Genomic DNA, 20,498 nt, shown 5'->3' with positions numbered 1-20,498 from the left:
CATTGTACCCATGTAGGGAATCGAACCCGGGTCGGTCTTCATCGTGACGAACGGACGCTTTAACCACTAGGCAACCCCACCGCCCTAGCGAGAAAAAGAAGACTTCTTATCGGTGAACAAATCTAAAGAATTCAATCCTACACTCTTCCGAAAAGGATTGAACGGATCGGTAAAATGTTTGATCCATCTATACTCAATATGTATTAAATGATTTTGATCCTTACGTGCCATTTCAAAATCAAATAAAGACAACTGTATGATGCTATATTCGACAACATGAAATTATCTCAGAACCTTTCGAGTTTGTACACTTTTTTCAATAAAGGTTTGTTCACTGAAGCTCTGATCACTACGCGGAAGCGGTGACGACAACGTTAGTGTTTTTGTTCATCCAGCAAACTCCCCTAATTGGATGAAGATCAGGTTAATCGGCAAATAACGTGATTCAACATTTATATGGAAAACAAAACACACACATTAAATCCATGTACCCCCGAAAAACACACTGTTGTTGTTCACTCCTTGTGTGAAAACCATTCAACAGGTCGCAGTGGACCCCTGCCTTTATCAGCGATGTGAACCCTGCCTATAGGCTGACTTTTTATAGCTGGCTTTCACTGCTTGGATGAACCCCCACGGTCAATCAGGCGACGATAACGCCAATCCCAGCATTCCCTGATCGATCCGGAGCCAACAGTTTTCACCAGCTAACATAGGCATGTTCACCGCATGGTATACCAGTGGAACGTGTGAGTCTTGTCACTGACAACATCAAAACAACTCTTCCTCCAACAGGTTTAAATCGCCGTGATTTGATTGATTCTCCCGGTGCGTGCATGTTCATGCGCGAGTTTTTCCGGAGTTTTTTCAAGTGTTGGCTGAAGTTACCGCACTGTTCGCCACACTTCCCAGCCGCCACTGTGTCTGAAATCATAGAGGTAAAGAAGATAGAGACACACATGATGAAAGACGTAGGATGTTGTCGACAAGTAATTGAAAGTTGATAGCCTCATTAGATGTTGTTACGAGAACCTTGGATCAGTCTAGATGATCACTGTGTCTGTCCACGAGGAAGACTGCAAGAGATGCCCCTATGAAAGGATATGCATTATGTGTTTTACCATAAGTCTCGGAGTTACGCTAGTATTCGTGGTTCCATCTCTCACCGTGCTGCAGAGCAAGGATGCTGGTCAGGTAAGAGTTTCTTATCCATGTGATTTAATCACCTGTAGCTCGTGGATGACCTGTAGAAGTGTGGTCATCTCCTGTCCTATTTTCATCATCGCAATTGACCCATGAAGATCCGGGTTAGTTGGCTTCTTCAGCAGCCCCGTCTTGTTGTAAAGTGCGACTAACAGGATCAGGTGGTCAGGCTTGGTGACTTGGTTGATGCATGTCATCGAATTCCTTTTGAGCACATCAATGCTCATTATGTCAATCACTGGATTGTATGGCCCAGACTCGATTATTTACAGTCCGCCTACATATAGCTGGACTATTGCTGAGAGCGGCGTCAAATACACACCATGTGGCACTACAAACAACACCCTATACACCATTATATATCGGAGGTTTAACTGTGTCACAGCCTGATATGTTGGATGATTATATTCATGTATTTGTATGTGTCATTATGTAACGAATGTTATGATGGAAGACTTTATTTTTCATGAAAATAAAAACAATATAAAAATATAAAAAATACACACCATGTACTCGTCATGTCGGGATATCATTTCACGGTATATTCAGGATTATTGTACATGGATCTAAATACTAAATCAACATATTTCAATGTATGATCTACCCCCGATGTTTATCACAATTTGTGTGGCGTTTTCACCACGCACTTGTCACTGTCTTCAAGTCTCTAATCCAAGTTCATTGAACTGTTAAGGAACACATCGTGTCAAGTAACCTCTTCTTTGCCAATGCCTCAGATAGCTCTTGTGTCACCTCGCTCCCACGTAACACGTTCTGTAGAATATCTTTGTTTCTTTCTCATACAAAAATCACAGGATGTTTTACTGGTAAGCATCCATATGTGATGACTATGTATATTGCGCCTGCATACAGTTCAAAATCTTACTTCGTTTTTATCCGTTTTTTATAACAATGAACTGTGCCACAAAGTTGTCTATGCATATAAGAAGTGTTTGAATGACTTACCCTTACGAGATTCAATTCCATGCCCCATAAGAACCCAGAATCCTTTCATTGTACGATGTAAAGATTCTTCCGTACTCATCTTCCACAAAAACAATTCATGCAATATCAACAGAAATTTTGTTGGAATTACGTTTCCATCAACCAACGCGAGTTGTAAGAGGAGACAAAATGGTCAGACCCTGTCAGACCCAGACTATTAATTTCGTTTCATCGTACCCGGAGGTGTAGAGAGGTGGTCGCGATATCAATCACTTCTCTGTTCCAGACTCAATTATCTTCATGCCGTCGTCATAACTCTTGAAACAAAAAATAGCAAATATTTATTTTAATTGTTTCTGGGTGTGTGGGACGAGTGTCACCATGTTTGTGAAATTGATTGCTTATGCGGTGGTCAGTTGCAACAAGTCAGTAGTTGCTCTCTGATTTGAGTTTGATTGGATACAGTTCGAGATGAGAGGACTATCTCAACGAAAACTTAATGACACCGTGGGATAACTGCCAGGGACAGTCCATGTGAATCAACAAGCCTGAGGATGTGTGCCTCGTGTCAGCATGGTCCGACATTGTTGTCTGATTGGATTGATTTTGCATGGTTAGGTTGACTTGGTGGTAGTTTTCATCATCAACGAAGTGACCAACTCACCATGGATACAAACCATTCCAATTTAGACATGTGGTACAATAAGAACTATTAGGGGATTCCAAATGCCAGTTGATGCGATGGCACTGGAGTTCAATTTTGTAAAATTAAAAGACATAAATTATTTACCTGTGGTAATTTTGACGCTTGTCGTGTGTAACTATAGCAGTGGCACCTAGTATATATAATATATGTACATATGTAATTAGCCCGACAAACCCACATAAATATCCATAATCAGAGTCTATTGTACGACTGCGACTAAACAACACCTGTTACCTGGCATCAAGCGTTCATTACGCTAGACCGCCGATGTAATGTGTTCCTCATCGCTGCCTTTATTATGTATGAATATAAATCCATAAGGTACTTCACTTTTCTGTTGTACAACACACTTTGTTGTGATTTTGTTATTGTGTAATGAATACTAGTATCTGTTTCCAGAGGTACTGGAAAGCATTCGCCCAGATGTATTACAGTATTACATGTACAACATATGTCTTTGACTGCTTCGGGTTTCGAAACTAACAAACTCATGTCAGAGAAATACTAGATGACTCGCTGACTGAAGACTATCTAGGTCCTCAGCATACAAAATTACCGGTCAATAATCACGTCAAGAAACATACATACACGAATGCCAAGCTGCTCGTCGGATCTGTAGTACCTCGGATAACTCGATAAGATATTTATGTAGGTACCTTCAACTTCGAAACAAAGTGTGACTTCGGGACAATGATTTCCTTGGTTACACAAGAGACAACATGTTGCATTGTTACACTAGGGACAACATCTTGCATTGTTACACCGGGGTCAACATGTTGCATTGTTACAACGGGGACAATGTCTTCCATTGTTACACTAGGGACAACATCTTGCATTGTTACACCGGGGACAACATGTTGCCTTGTAACACTGGGGACAACGTGTTGCATTGCTACACTAGGGACAACATCTTGCATTGTTACACTGGGGTCAACATGTTGCATTGTTATACTGGGGACAACGTGTTGCATTGCTACACTGGGGACAACACCTTCCATTGTTACACTGGGGACAACATGTTGCATTGTTACACTGGGAACAACATGCTGCATTGTTACACTGGGAACAACATGTTGCATTGTTACACTGGGGACAACATCTTCCATTGTTACACTGGGGACAACATGTTGCATTGTTACACTAGGGACAACATCTTGCATTGCTACACTGGGGACAACATGTTGCATTGTTTTACTAGGGACAACATGTTGCATTGTTCCACTAGGGACACCATGTTGCATTCTTACACTGGGGACAACATGTTGTATTGTTACACTAGGGACAACATGTTGCATTGTTACACTGGGGACAACGTGTTGAATTGTTATTCTGGGGACAACATGTTGCATTGTTACAATGGGGACAACATCTTGCCATTGTTAAACTGGGGACAACATGTTGCATTGTTACACTAGGGACGTGTTGCATTGCTACACTGGGGACAACATCTTCCATTGTTACACAGGGGACAACATGTTGCATTGTTACACTAGGGACAGCATGTTCCATTGTTACACTAGGGACACCATGTTGCATTGTTACACTGGGGACAACATGTTGCATTGTTACACTAGGGACACCATGTTGCATTGTTACACTAGGGACAACATGTTGCATTGTTACACTAGGGACAACATGTTGCATTGTTACACTAGGGACAACGTGTTGCATTGTTACACTAGGGACAACATGTAGCATTGTTACACTAGGGACAACATGTTGCATTGTTACACTGGGGCAATATGTTGCATTGTGACACTGGGGACAACATGTTGCATTGTTACAATGGGGGCAATATGCTGCATTGTTACACTAGGGACAACATGTAGCATGTTACACCAGTGACAACATGTAGCATTGTTACACTGGGGGCAACATGCTGCATTATTACACTAGCGACAACGTGTTGAATTGTTATTCTGGGGACAACACGTCGCAGTGTTACACTGGGGACAACCGGTTGCATGTTCCATGGTTACACAGGGGACAACGTGTTTCATGGTTGCGCTATGGACAACATGTTGCATTGTATTCCATGGTTACGCTAAGTACAACAGGACAACGTGTTGCATTGATAGAAGCAACGTGTTGCATTGTTACACGAGTTATAACATGTTTCGTGGCTACGCTAAGGATAACGTGTTGCATTGTTACGCGAGGGACAACGTGTTATGTGGTTACTCTAGGGACAATGTGTTCCATGTTTACCCTCGGGACAACGGTGTTCCATGGTTATGCTAGTGACCCGGGCATATTATATATACTCTTCAAAATAAAGAAACTTGACATGGTGTTTTCGAGTTTACTTACTGAGTGCATTTAATCGATTCAAACATGACATCATTGCTCAGTTACAGTAAAATCATCACTTTACAAATTTCCAAAACATGATTATCCAGAAAGTGTTTGGTAAAACCACAGAGGGCTATTAAAGTCACTTGGTCAGAATAAAATGTCGATAACAGCTTGGCAGCGGTGACCCATAGAAGAAAGGAGATGCCGAATGTTGTCTTGAGGAATGTTTTGATACACTTGCTGAAGTGTTGTGTGCAGTCCAGGGATTAAGATTGTTGTGGATGATGCGGCCATGGTGTTTGAACGAAAATGTCTCAACCGGATGTGGCGATCCTAGGCGGTGGTGGTAACTCCAGGTCGACCTGACCTGGGTCTGTCATTAACACCTCCAGTATTTGTGTATCGGGTCCAGAGGTTCGAGATGGTCTGTCTGGACACGCTGAAGTGTCTTGCCACATCATGCTGCGATGTCCGTCCTTGTAAACGGCCGATGGCGTTGTGTCGTTGAGCTTCTGTCAGTCTTTTCATTCTCTTGTCGTCTACAGTGGCTTAAAGCAATGCATGTGGGGTATCATTGATGTGGTATTTACAAGCCTACAGTCATAGGCTTCAGCTCAGGGTGATACACAATTTCATGATGCTCCTGCATTTCATGTAGGGTGCGTTTTAGTGATTCACTACAGACGTGAGTGTAAAGTTACGTTTTTGTTAAACGTTTCTTTTTTTCAAACGTTTTGTCGTCAGCAACCATTCCCCTACATGCTGGGAGTCAGCATGGATTGGTTTGTGTCAAATATTTTCCTAAAATTCAAATTTGTCCTGTGTCAAATTGAAGAATACATATCATTTGACAACATATGTATTAATGATTCGCCAAACCCCAATTATGTTGTATTAACATATACTTTTGTTTTTAATTTTGGTTCTTAAATGTCGAGATGCATTGCTATTCTGCATTATTCTTACTGTTCTTCACATGCAAGGCAAGTTATTTTTATATTCTTACCGAATTTAACAATAACCGGTGGTGCTTTTAGAGAAAGGCTTAATATCAAATCTGCAACATGCAGAGCTGTAAATTAAAAAGCCCCGAGCACCCTAAATGACGGTCTGATGTCTGCATTTTTACCTTAAGGGTGAGTGGGTATGGCTCTAGGGTGCTATCAAGGGACGGCGCCTTACATTAAGAGACAAAATACCTTATAAACATTATAAACAATGAATACTTGAGGGTTGAATAGGTAGCTGGTTATTATTAGTTGAGAATAATATTAGAATCACGCCACTGACAGGAACATACTGCAGTAAATACACGCCAGGAAATGGAGTGCTTAGTGGGCTTACGTCATGCTGTAACCGACGGCGAAGGCGTCAAATGTTGTCGCCCAGGCACGAACATGTCGGAGAAACAGCAATAACGGTTGCTCCATTCGCTCAACAGCAGGTGTACCTGTAGTTGTGGATATTTTAGGGATCCATTCCAATGTACAGAGACAGAGTAAACAGACACAAACGCCAGCCTCTGTTTCATTCCTGTATACAGAGAGAGATATAACAGACACCAACGCCCGCCTCAGATAACATTGTAGCTGGTGTTGAACGGACACAGCAGTTTCGACATGTTTGGGTTAACCCCAAAGGAGATATGTGACACAATTAAGCCAGTCTGTGCTCGATGTATTCAGACCGAAAAAAGTTTTCACGGAAATGTTTAACGAAGTAGTTCATTAATGCATTTGCAGTTGTTAAATATTTGTTTTTTCAGTTGTTTACAGCGTGTTTTTTAATTGTCGTACAGATATAGCAATGATAGAATCAACACAACAGTAAGGAAATGGAAGAACATCCTGAAGTCATTTCTTAGCCAGGAAATTACTTAAACGGAAATCTTCTTCTTGAAGGAAGGATGTGGTTTTGAGAACAGAAAACAGAAAATAATGCCCGTCGAGGTTACAATTACGATTTATCTTTTTATTGCCAATCACAGGGATATCTGATTTCGATGTGATTTCCGTATTGGAGATTGAGAATAACACTTATCTTAAATTCTGCAGAATCTTGAAAATGAACACAGATCTCCGGTCTACGTGCCCCACATTGCCCTGGCTGAGTGCCAAGAGATTTGGCAGTGCGGCTTTGAATCACTTCAGAATTACAGCATTGCAAATACATGGTAGATCTGTGAGCTCCAGGGTACATCCGTAGAAATCACAACAGCTCTCTGTCGAGACGGGTAATCGCTGTTCCCTAGATGTTTGACTCTCTCTAGTTGAACTCTATCAATGAGGATAGTAGCCTACTGGATTAGCAGGTTCCGGACTAGGGAGATGTATCTGTACGTATGTAATGTTCGAATTGCAAACAAGTACCTAATGAGTCAGTTTATGACAGTCACACTGTGAAAGACCCGGCGATTTCCAACATGAATCATTTTGATTCAAGTTCTTTATATGAAGAGTTTAACGGGTCGAGTAGGCTTTCCTGCAGATCGATGTTTTTGGTGTTTGTGTGTTTGTTTCTTGTTGTTTTTACATTTCGGACAACGTGTGAAACAGTTTGTAAATTTGAAGCCTTTCTTTTCTACAATTAATCAGGCATGCTTCAAAGAAGCAAATTATCTTTGTATTGTGACAACTTCGTTTAATTGGGAAGAAGGGGGGGGGGGGGGTTATTCCTGTGGAATTCCATGGCCACTGGATTCTGTTTCAGTTGAATTGTTTCCAATTACGGTCTGGGATGTTACACAAGGTAATCTTATTGATCCAGGGGTTATTTAGGTTCTGTTACTGATGAAACTAGACCCCATCCATAATATTTTTTATCGGACACTGAAATCATGTCGCACCCAGTAACCTTGTAATCGAATTATTCAAGGCATTGTCGATGCATTCTGAGAGTAAATAGTCAATAAATCACAATTAGTAGTATCTAGGGAGGATCAACACTCAATATTGATGAAACAGTAGCAGAATTCATAAATAGGTAGGAAGGTACACAGTGAGTTGTGTTCCCAGTCAGACACCTGGCCCCGATTTCTCGAAACAAACTTAAGTTTTTACTCAGATTTCAAACTGAGTTTGACAATTTGAAACAGCTGAATTTTTAACTCAACTGCATTTTTAAAATAAAAAAGCCCAAACAACTTAAGTAATCTATCCACCAAACCCAAATTGCCAACTGTGTTTGAGTTTAATATTGATTTCAGTTCAACATGGAAATGCATTTTCTCAAATTTGAGTAAAAATTCTAACTTAAGTTAAAACTCAGACTTCAGTTTGTTTCGAGAAATCGGGGCCTGGACAGGAGTGTTCCTGGGTTGTTTAAAATATACCCATCCAGCTCCCTAAAAGTGATGATATAACATACAATTGAGTCATGTATGTCGGTGTGTTACTTGTATCTAATATAGCCCGTTAGTCTCCCCCCAGCATAGCTGTTCGTGATTTATGCTGTTACAAACAACTTTCGCTGTAAGCAACTCAGACTACTAAAGAACTGTGTACTACAAGTGTCAATTAGCAGTTCATATTTCTGCTGGCGAAATATTCATGTATTCACCGTCGGTCTTAAGAGATCGCTAGGCGATAGATCCCACTCTCATTTAGAAGCACGCGTTACATAACTGACATATAGAACACTGTTTATGACAGCAGGACTTAAAAAGGCGCACAGGTCAATCACGATCCTGTAGATCGATATTTGGTATTTCATACTTCATCATAGGAGTACATTGATTTGGGGATCCGTAAGGGTCTGCTGTTGATGCTAATCAATATTTCTGTTGTCGACTGTGATATGATGCTAGCAGCGTGGTCAAACTCCAACGATGCTGACAAATGCTGTGTGATTCTTTATGATACATCATGTCGCCCTGATATGATGCTAGCAGCGTGGCCAAATTCCAACGATGCTGACAAATGCTGTGTGATTCTTTCATGATACATCATGTCGCCCTGGTAATGGGCCGTTTTAGCTCTTGGTAAATACGTGATTGTCTGTTACTGAGCACCCTCTTCCATAACATCATATGATACCCCTGGTGGATAAATCACTGACATAATCATCGATTACTTTGAGTTTGCTGTTCAAGTTCAAATCGAACATCACCGATTCTAATATTACGTATTTGGAGGGTAAGTTCAATAAATTCAAGTTATGGAGAACTTTACACATACACTTTGCGCACTGGCAGCTATGTTGATGTGTTACAGTAGACGTTCATGACTCAAACGCGTGTTTATTGCTGGCTTGTGCCTACAGTAACTCATGTTTCAAAGTGTTATTGCAGAATATGTTGTCTCTTCATACCAAATTGATATTAAAAATGCATTGATATACGACCATACTTAATCCTCGAGAATTCTAGAGGATATATTTTCTGTGTGCAACATGCAACTGAAATTCTCATATAAAACATAACACTGTTGTTTAAGTAGGCCTATAAAGACGAACGTAAAGACTTGACGGAATGTGTTATTCTTGAATACGAATGAGGGATATTTATGGGGATTTGATACCTTTATTTGCCTTTATAGTTTGTAAAAATAGACATTTTTTTAACTGTTGCCATATATATACATAAAGAGGCAAGAGAAACATCTTTTATCCTTTTCATTGTTTCGATCCATACATAAAAGTTCAGTGGCATGAAATGTCAACACGAACATGCGAGTTATTACTTGAACTCTCTCTCCTTGGTTAGTTATACATTTAGCATTGGAACAGTATACCCGGAGGTCCGAGCATTGGTGTCTACATTTCACTCATTTCTAGCGATACTTACATACGATGATTTTAAGAGGTGTCTCACAAATGTGAGCAACACTAAAACACTAAAACATTCAAAGCTTTCAAACGTTATTTGTAGTAGATGTGATAACTACTTTGAGTGGCATTTTAGAAGTTAGGAAGTACAATACAGACTAACTTTATGGATAACAACGTTTTTATTTCGTGAATGCGACGTTTCGATACAGATTCTTGGACGAAATAAAGATGTTCTTATCCATAGAGTTTGTCTATATTGTACTTCCTAACTTCTAAAATGCCACTCAAAGAAGTTATGTTTAGGTATTTGACCAAGTTGACGCGTCAATGATGTGAAAGGTGAGTCTTAAAGTTGGAATGGACTTTTTGTAACTGGAATTGTAGTGAACTGGAAATTGTTTAGTGGAATAGGGAAATGTGTGGTTTGTTGTGTGTGTGTGTGTGTGTGTGTGTGTGTGTGTGTGTGTGTGTGTGTGTGTGTGAGAGAGAGAGAGAGAGAAAAATCACATTATGAGAGTGTACTCTGAATGAAAAATTGCTGTCAAAGCTGTATGAAAGTGGCAGTGACAGCTACAGCAGTGGTGATGTCGTGGCGTAATGTTGTGGCATTCAGTTTGACGAAGGCCATAGAACGTACACTAAATGGTGTGGACAGATCTGTTAACGCACTAACCTGTGACGATCCGGGTTAGAATTGGTCTTCAGCAACACATGCTTGTCGTAAGAGGCGACTAACGGGATAAGTGGTCAGACTCGCTGACATGGTTGACATATGTCATCGTATCCCAATTGCGTAGATTGATGCTCGTGCTCTTCATCACTGGGTTGTCTGGTCCAGGTTCGCTTATTTACAGACCGCCGCCATATTGCTGGAATATTGATGAGTGCGGTGTTAAACAACGAACAAACACTGAACTCACTCGGCGCGAATTTTCTATTCGAATAAAAAAAATCGCGCAGAGTGAGTTAACTGTGTATACGTACAAGCACTAATGAGGAGCTCTGCTTATTAAACTTAGACATGAATATTTATCTAATTACATTGAAGACCTTCGAAATCAACACATATGTGCATCCGCAAATCAAAACGTCAGCAGAGTTAATTCCACTCATATGATGAGATTTACGCCAAGGCAGCCGTTTGCTTTTGGAGAACGACCTGCAAAATGAGGCCAATTCAGCACCTTATCTTGAATATCCCTGCTATACAATTGAAAATGACCACCTAAGTTTAAAATGCGTTTGAAATTGAACTTAAAAGTCGCAGTAAGGTTTCCACTGGACCAATTTTACCGAGTCTTTTCAGTTGTAAGTAACTTGTGTCGTTATTTCTCCTGTACATTAAGATGGAAAACAGTCCAGAAATTACTTCTGCCTCAGCACTTGGCGCTACAAGAAGACGATATCACTTTAACAAATTTAATACCATTTGACATCAAAAGGAATATTCTCCATGTGGAAAGATTGTATTGTCGTGAACAAAGAATAGGACCAATGATCTCAAGGACCGAATTGTTCACGCAGTAACATTTCTACTCAGCGATCCATCACAAATACTCGTATTCTTTTTAAAATACACTCCTCACATACTTCGTTAAATGGATCAAAACATTCACAACGCTAGACAGAACAACAGAACGGGGCAATCAGGAGTGAATATTCCCCAGAGATTTACGAGGCGACCAAACGTACTCGCTGACACCCAGAACATATGGACATGAGTGACTGTGAACAACGTCGCAAGTTGATGAGTGTCCCCTGAGTGTATTTCGTCCTGACCGATGTCGGCGTGGTGGTGGGCATGATTAGCGTGTGCAGCATGTCCGTCGGTGGCTCCAAAGGGGCAGATTTCTGTCTCAGATAGAGCGTGGGAGAATTGCCAAGACAAGACTCCTAAACAGGATATACATTTCTATGCAGCCCTTCGTCAATATTACTCTGAACAACTACTAAACATTTTTCTTTTGCTTTTTCACCTGCCTTTCACTATCAAAAGACGTTCTCCCAGTATCATTACAAATGTCAGCGATTTTAAACCACCACGGCAATTCATCTTTCTGTCCTATATATACTCCGCTGTCATATTCTGTAATTGGAACAATTTCCTTCAACGCTATTATATTGCTAAATGTTGGGATGTAGCCAGAGTAGTTTCCATTTTATGACGTTCTATCCTTTAAGATTATATCTCCGTGTTTACACCAGTACCATGTAGTTTCTGAGATCGGGTCGTCAGACTCGATACCTTGGTTGACACATGTAAGACACATGTCGAAAGAGACGACTAACCGGATCGGGTGGTCCGACTCGCTGACATCGTTGACACATTTCATCGTTCCCAATTCCGCAGATCGATGCTCATGCTCTTCATCACTGGATTGTCTGGTCCAGGCTCGATTATTTACAGACCGCCGCCATACAGTGGGAATATTGCGTAAAACTAAACTCACTCACTCACCATGTAGTTTCAGGTCCGTGTGTCCATCTTGTTTTGGTGCTACATATTATGTTTATCATTTATGACATATACCAATCACCGATTATTTACTTGAAAATAAACATATCATATGTTGTTGACAACGTTTAGACGTATTTGCCAAATAACAAATAGAAAGTTATCATGAATAGCTACTGAATAAAATTCGTCTAAATCTGTAAATTAGAGAAGCGTTGCTATTGATTATACACAGCCATCCCAACCCCCTGGACAGACATCATTAAAGTCGCTCCGCACTCATCCCCTCCTTCTGAACACTTGAGTTTCACGATTGACAGAGAGTGTGCAAGGACCTGCGATGGAAGCACACAAACAGGCAATAGGGATGCCAATGCATTCACAGAGATATAATTATGGGTTCAACGTTCCCCTCTCTTGCCACACTTTGTGCATTGAGGAAACTAATTCAAACACAGCACGAAAAGGTCATTTGAAAATGTCTGCAAGATACTCTTTGTGTTACTGGAAAACATATTGAACTAGATTTTTTGCAATCCTTAATTCGCTTCATAACAACACTTATTAATCCTTGACGAAATGCCTAAGACGAAAGGAGAGGCTGGTTTTATTATTACTTTGATCTGGATTACAGGTTGGGATAATTAGAGGCAATATAACTATTTGAAGCATTATTACGTAAATAGAACCATTTCTGTAAAACATAATGGTTGTTGTGTGATTCTGATATCACAAAATAATGCAATGATGACACCAGGTGTTCCCGTAAAGAGATAGTTTACCAAGATTACCGTCACAAACTCAAGGCAATCCATGTCTCCATCCAAAAAACTCTAATAAGCATTGTCATTATACGTCAAGGTCTCATACACTGTATGTTCTATAAGACATTTATCCTTTTTTTAGATATTCTGAATCCAATTGTGTCGAGTCAGACAGCAACATGCAGGTTTGGAAAATCGACAGTTATTCGGGCATAAACTTACGATTCACACTGCACTGGTAACACTAGAATATGCTGGTGATGATGATATGGATGAAGCAGGTTCCAGCCAACCGACATCGTAATTTAAGCATTATGTGATGTCAGTATTGTGTTCACTAGTGTGTAAGTAAGATCGCCGTCAAATATAGCTGACCCATTATGTACCAGATCTTCAAAAATACCGAAATGTATAACTTGCCGTTAGATGTGAGGAGCTTGCGCTCCAAGCATCGTTTCCTGAACATAATTGAAAAATTATCAAAGCCAAGATAATTCTAATGGATGGATCTTTTTATCAAGCTGCATATAAACGGATTTCCCCAGAGGGGCGAAATATTATTCCGTACAGATGTGGATAATATCTCGCCAACAAGTTAGGAAGGACGTTGACCTAAACATCATATATCGAAGTCACCGGGATGAGCCAGACACCGCGGGTCGGAGTTTCCGTATCGCTGCTGCCAGTAACACGGGAGACCTTCCAGCGGAGATGACATGCATACAGATTGCTGGCCCACACGGGAGTGTGATCAAATCTTTATCACCAGTCATCCTCTGATTGTTTTACGCCCCCTTCAGAAAAATGCGTCGGTCATGACCGCCGTCATAGAAAACTACAATTGTATTACGTCAGGAATATTGAATACTAACACGGTTTGTAGTGAGACGTCATTCCGACCTTACGCAACAATAAGATTTGAATGACGTCACCATGCCGTCTCGAGCAAGTTATATATACACTGGTGCTATTTCCACCAGTATATATAAGCTGTTAGGAACTCAGTTATTTCCAATCCTCCGGTAACATATACATGTATACATCTGTCTATGCATTGACGTGATGACTGGTCGGAAAGCTGAAATACAATAGTCACTGTACATAAGATCGTATGCTATTCGTGAGAGCTATGGGCACATGTCCTTGAGATAAAAGTTTGTTTTTCTAACAATAAAATACTTAATTTTATGTGCTGAGAATATGTTCTCGTGTACTGTGACAGTTTCATGATTTATAACTGTATAGACAAAGTCCGAGAGAATAAGAGTGTAAAAGTGGAAGTGGGTGTAAAAGACATGATGGTACGTAGCACCATGATTTCGCTTTAGCCCAGTCAGTATTTTCCAGCATCACTGATATGTATTTTGTGTTATTTCATTGTAATATCTTTAATTGTATTTTCACATGTGACAGATTGTGTGCCCCAGTTCCATTTACACAATACAGTGGTCCTGTAGTTGTCCATTAGTGCAGTTTGCAGTCCGCTATCGTTTTCGGACCACGGTCCATAGCTGTTCTGTTCCAGTTCAGGGAGTATAGTTTTCAGTGAACCCATTTACCATTTCACTGATAATTAATCGTCCGTTGAGATTGAAGAGTGGACATTGCCCAAGTAACTTATGCTCAAGTAAGAGGTGACTAAAAATTCGGTTTCCCTGGCGTGTCCTCGTGATCAAACCGGCGTGGAACTGTGGTCATAATACCAATCACGTGATTGTCTGGGAAGGCTCCATTACTTTCGTCATCCCGCAAATACTGTTGAGCTAGGTGCTTCATATCAAACTCACGTCGAATTGTGGAATTAATTGCCTTACTTATCAACTAAAGTATCTCAAGTTTCTCTTCAGCCAGACGAAGTATTTTGTGTTTGTGCAGGCAACGGGATACACAGGTACATGAACGTCAGGGCAGGTACAAGGACCAAATGGTGCCTTGTGGCAACACCATGGCTTCTCTGCCAAACCGTGTAGATTCCCACAAAGTAGGTGCAGGTACCGATGGGCAGTTTATTTAACTCTACATCCAACATATCAAGATAAACATGCAAACCTTACCGGAGGAGGTATCAGTGCATAAATAGGTACTGAAATAGGTACTCGTGAAACATCACAGCTGTGGGAAAGTTGAAAAATTCTTCCCAAGTGCGGTGTCGACGAAGTTCGGTCCTCCCTTCCGTGAGTTATTTGTGTCTGATGCAGTTCCGTTCTAGCAATTACAAAGAAGCCATTGCTATATGGAACTATTACTGCTACCTTTAAGTGACCACGAAAATATATCACATGTCAGATTAATGTTCAGCGCTATCGTTTTCGGACCACGGTCGATTACGGACTTCACAGTGTCACAATGCCCCCAGACAAAGGACAGAGAATGCTTGATCGGTCAACGAGGTAGAATCCGGAACACCCGCCCTCAAGAGCATCGACTTCCAGAGTCTTCCGAGGATTGGGCTGGTATCATTATATAGGTTTTCATGACATTAATGTCCCTAAGATCGAACATGACTAGGTTTCTAGGTTATGAATAGGGTAGTAGAATTTGACTAACACACTTTTCGTATCTGAGTAATCCTCTGTGTGTTAGTTCGTATGTGTGTGCTGCTTTTGTGTCTGCTCTTTTACGTTGTCGGGGCTTGTGTACGGTATTTTGCCATGGGCTGTGATAATCTCAATATTAAAATATTTTCCTGCATTTTGTGAGACAGTGTGAATTACGTTTGAGATATTGTTATAGATTATAAATATGCGTGAATATTTGGCCACATCACGCTCGTTCTGGACTTGTGAATATTTTGAAAGTGTTTAAAGTTGAATACGGTTTTAAAGAATCTTTCATCTGTCTTGGAAACAGAAAAATATAACATATGCATGGTTTGACCAAACTGCCATCCCTGCTGTTTGCCAAATGAATCCTTTTGTGGAAGTTTTCTTGGCTCCAATCCCTCTTCCGCCCACCCCATCCAAGAAGACAAACCCATGAGGGCCTTCCCTGGAACCTGCAGTACATTATCCAACCAAAAATAGTTTCCACTGTGACACAACGCTTAAAAGATTTACGAGTTTCTCTTTTTTTTTATTTTCTCTATAGTTTTTATACGAATAACGCTTATTCCAGCGTCAGAGAGTCGTGGCAGCCTGGGATGGCATATTACTATCACTGCTGAGTAAAACTCATTTATCTTCTGGTCCGCTCCACCATGCTGTGTCCCGTGGTATATTTGTCCTGAGTATAGATGAAGCTGGTTAATGTGATGAATATGTTTGGTCAGGATAAGTTAACATATTTCTGTTTCCTGTTAGTTGGTCGGGGAAGCATTACCCATCAATCACAATGACAACAGTGAGTAATTAATATCGTATTACCTTACATGGTCTGTGGGAGAAGGGTGTGTGTGAAATGTGTAATTCTGAAAGGAGTGGGCTGGGTTAGTCGGGAGGTAGGAGTGGGAAATGTGAAATGTGTGGGAGACAGGGGTGTGATGTGATTACAATATAATAGAATACAAAATGTATGATGTATCATCGGCTGCAAACTATTTAGTACTTTTGTGATTTGCTCTGTGGATTTATTTCAAGTTCGGGATTCTCCGTTTCCATGACTATGTTTTTGTCTAGTAATTAACATAAATATGTGGGAAAGTCTGCTTTTAATTTTATGTCCCAAAATATTACCGTAACCGCTTAAATGACACTTTCTGACATAGGAACAATGAATGGTGTAAACTGAACCAATACACGTCTGGGAATCGAACCCAGGACTTGTTCAACCTGGTTAAGATACAGGCTGCAACTATCCAGCCTGCAGGAATGACGATGGTGAAGATTTTTCCAGCACTTCTAGTACAGCCATTGCCGCACTCGCTTCGCGACGAACTGCGGGTCTTTGTAAATAGAGGAACTCGTGTGTTTTGACAGGATAAGAAGATTCCACGACACAGTATATAGTCACAACATACGTTGATAGGTTATCATGTACGATCAATTCTGATTAGAACACGGTTCTAAGATTCCAGCTTGTCGACAAGTAACTCTGCTAACTCTCAGACCACACATGCCGTTACATAATGTTCAGCGAAAAGTGTTCAAATGCGCAGAGTCTACATAACTTCCTGTAATACATTATTAAAATCCCCGTCTTAAGCTTTTGCTTCGTACACAGCGCATGATGTAGCCTCCAGCGAGTGCTTGAATATCCGTTATATCAGAACTATGACGTTAGATAGGGCAATCTGACACGAATGGCAAATGGTAAACAAGTTGTTTGTTTCCAACAGGTTTAATGTGTATGTGATTTTATACATGTATTGACTTTAATGGTTAATGCTGTGCTGAAAGATTACTGTACGGAATGGTTTCTTCAAAGGAAACTGAAACCCATACATTTACTCTTAGCTTTATTGCTTTATGTTTGTTCGTTCGTTCTTGATTTACGTTGTTGAAATTGTTAAATGATATTGCTTTGAAACCCAGTCCAACCAAGTAAGACATAATCAAAGGGATTTAAGCCTTAGTGCATTAGTTCGTTCGTTCTTGATTTACGTCTAACATAGGAACCAGTGCCCTTCAGCAAGGGATAAAACTAACATAGGAACCAGTGCCCTTCATAGGAACCAGTGCCCTTCAGCAAGGGATAAAACTAACATAGGAACCAGTGCCCTTCAGCAAGGGATAAAACTAACATAGGAACCAGTGCCCTTCAGCAAGGGATAAAACTAACATAGGAACCAGTGCCCTTCAGCAAGGGATAAAACTAACATAGGAACCAGTGCCCTTCAGCAAGGGAAAAAACTAACATAGGAACCAGTGCCCTTCAGCAAGGGATAAAACTAACATAGGAACCAGTGCCCTTCAGCAAGGGATAAAACTAACATAGGAACCAGTGCCCTTCAGCAAGGGATAAAACTAACATAGGAACCAGTGCCCTTCAGCAAGGGATAAAACTAACATAGGAACCAGTGCCCTTCAGCAAGGGATAAAACTAACATAGGAACCAGTGCCCTTCAGCAGTGCCCTTCAGCAAGGGATAAAACTAACATAGGAACCAGTGCCCTTCAGCAAGGGATAAAACTAACATAGGAACCAGTGCCCTTCAGCAAGGGATAAAACTAACATAGGAACCAGTGTCCTTCAGCATGGCATAAAACTGACGAAGCTGTCCTCATCCGCATCCACTGTTATTATTTTGTTACATATATATTCTACAGGCCTTCTTAATTCATAAAAATGGTCTCATTGGTCTAGTGGATAGAGACCGGGCAGGGGATGGTCGTTGGTTCGATCCCCAGCAGTGGATGATACAAGGTGATACAATGTGGTGTTTCTTGTTACCCTGCTTGAAGCTCGGTATTAAGCGGTTAAGGACAGGTAGGCTCTCAGAGTAGGTTTACTGTATCCCTGTCTATGTCTATGAGTACATGGTAGCTTTGTGGACCAGCTACACATGACTGACATCGGGACGAGTTCAGGCAGTCACACAATAAAACGCACACGCACACAGACATACAGACCAGGCATACAGACACAGACATGCGACGGTAAAACTTTCACTTCACTATAACTTCACTTCAACTCAGTATAATCCATAAGTCGTTTTAAGGTACATGACCGAATTTGAAAAAAGGTTCAATTTGAACTGGTTTGGGCGAAAGAAAACCTTAAATGTCCGGTAGTGAAAAAAATAATCTAGCGAATTAAAGACTCTTCAAAGTTGGAAATTTCATTAAGATAACTGGAGCTGTAAGTGTTTACTTCTTTATTCTGCTTATTTTATGGTGATAATCACGGATGCTGGAGAGAAGATCAAATGTTCATAAAGCTTATACGTAACTGGGCTTGCTTGCACACGGCAATCTTAGAGCTACGATGATGATCTAACATATACTTGAGATAGTCGTAGCGTTAAGTTCGCTTTGTGCAGGCGGGCATATGTTACGCTACGTGTACAACCGTTTTGGTGGTTGTGGTCAAGGAAATGTGACTTAGCAAACACCAGGTGTCAAAATTAATTTTGAGTGATCCATCCACGTCAATATATGTCAATATATGTACTCATGATTTTACCCCCAACGAAGTCTGTTTCGGTAGCTTCCTAAATCTGATTAATCCTGAGGTGTGGCGTAGCATGTTCTACACTGCTGTGAACAGTATGAAAGTGTGACAATATTACTTATACCGCACATCGAAGCAGAGATTTGATAACACTGACACTTTTGACAAAAAATAGTATATCAATTAGGTGGCATGAACTGTCTAAGCGTTTCCGAATATACCGATACATCACCATTCAAAATTTCAGCAACGCTTTAACCACTAACCCCACCGCCCCTGAACAGCAAAAGGCTTGAACAGGTAGATGCTCTGGGGTTTTATAAAGATGATAAGATAAGAGAAATAAGATGATGGCATTAATAATGAGAATGAGATAACCAAACACAGAATAGAGTATTTTCAGTAAACAGAACAAAACAGGTCAACCAGCTACATACGTACGTACATACGTTCATGTAGCTGGTATTCCAAGTAGTGTAGTTACAACTTCAGACTATATGAATGATTCTGCTTTTCCACTACAAAAAGGTAACATTTAATATAATCAGAGTGTATTCATATACTTCCGAAGTTAAAACCGACGCTATAACAGAGAACTCGAGCACCTGAGAAGATGTGCATCATCATTTGTTCTCAAGCTGAAAGCCTCTCTCAGGCAGACTTTATTTTTGACTTTTCTAGGACCGTCTCTATACTGCATGTGGAGTAAAGGTCACTGGCAACTAATGAATCCACATTCAGCTCAGTTGAACATTTGTTACATGATATTGCTTTGAAACCCAGTCCAACCAAGTAAGACATAATCAAAGGAATTTAATCCTTAGTGCATTAGTGTCACGAGTGTCGAATTCATGAGAGATATTTGAACTCACACTAAATAAATCAATGTTTTTGCTCTTGCGTTGAGATTGTGTTTCACAGTACAAAATAACATGAACTTAAAGCCATGAGTCATCTCTTCTCTTTTGATATTGAATTTCCTGATATTGTTGGGTCTCTCGTACACTTATGTCAAATGGATACCTTACCTTTCTTCTAAACCGAAGTGTCAATTACTCAAAGAATGCTTAAGATTTGGGCTCTGATAGTTCTGAGCTGTTTACACTGACAAAGATTCATCCGATATACCCATCAATGTCAGAGGATCAAGCATAGGGTTCCACGAAACATTATTAGTATGGCACGTTCTACTGAAACACACACACACACACACACACACACACACACACACACACACACACACACACACACCACCACCACCACCACCACCACCACCACACCACCCAACATCCCCACCCCAAGCACACACACATCGT

General features: G+C 40.6%; 1 protein-coding gene across 1 annotated transcript in view; it reads left to right on the top strand.

Annotated features, from left to right (window-relative positions):
• Nucleotides 1–916: 916 nt before the first annotated feature.
• Nucleotides 917–20,498, top strand: part of LOC124288014 (parathyroid hormone/parathyroid hormone-related peptide receptor-like) — a 91,698-nt gene continuing 72,116 nt past the window's right edge. The window contains exon 1 of the mRNA XM_046724532.1: nucleotides 917–1,194. Within this exon, the coding sequence (XP_046580488.1) occupies nucleotides 1,048–1,194 (147 nt within the window). The 5' untranslated portion in view covers nucleotides 917–1,047. The remainder of the gene's footprint in view (nucleotides 1,195–20,498) is intronic.

The sequence above is a fragment of the Haliotis rubra genome, unplaced genomic scaffold (assembly GCF_003918875.1).
Source record: "Haliotis rubra isolate DU_JTF1 unplaced genomic scaffold, ASM391887v1 Scf41, whole genome shotgun sequence".
NCBI classification, from domain to species: Eukaryota; Metazoa; Mollusca; class Gastropoda; order Lepetellida; family Haliotidae; genus Haliotis; species Haliotis rubra.
This window is presented reverse-complemented; position numbering and strand designations above follow the sequence as displayed.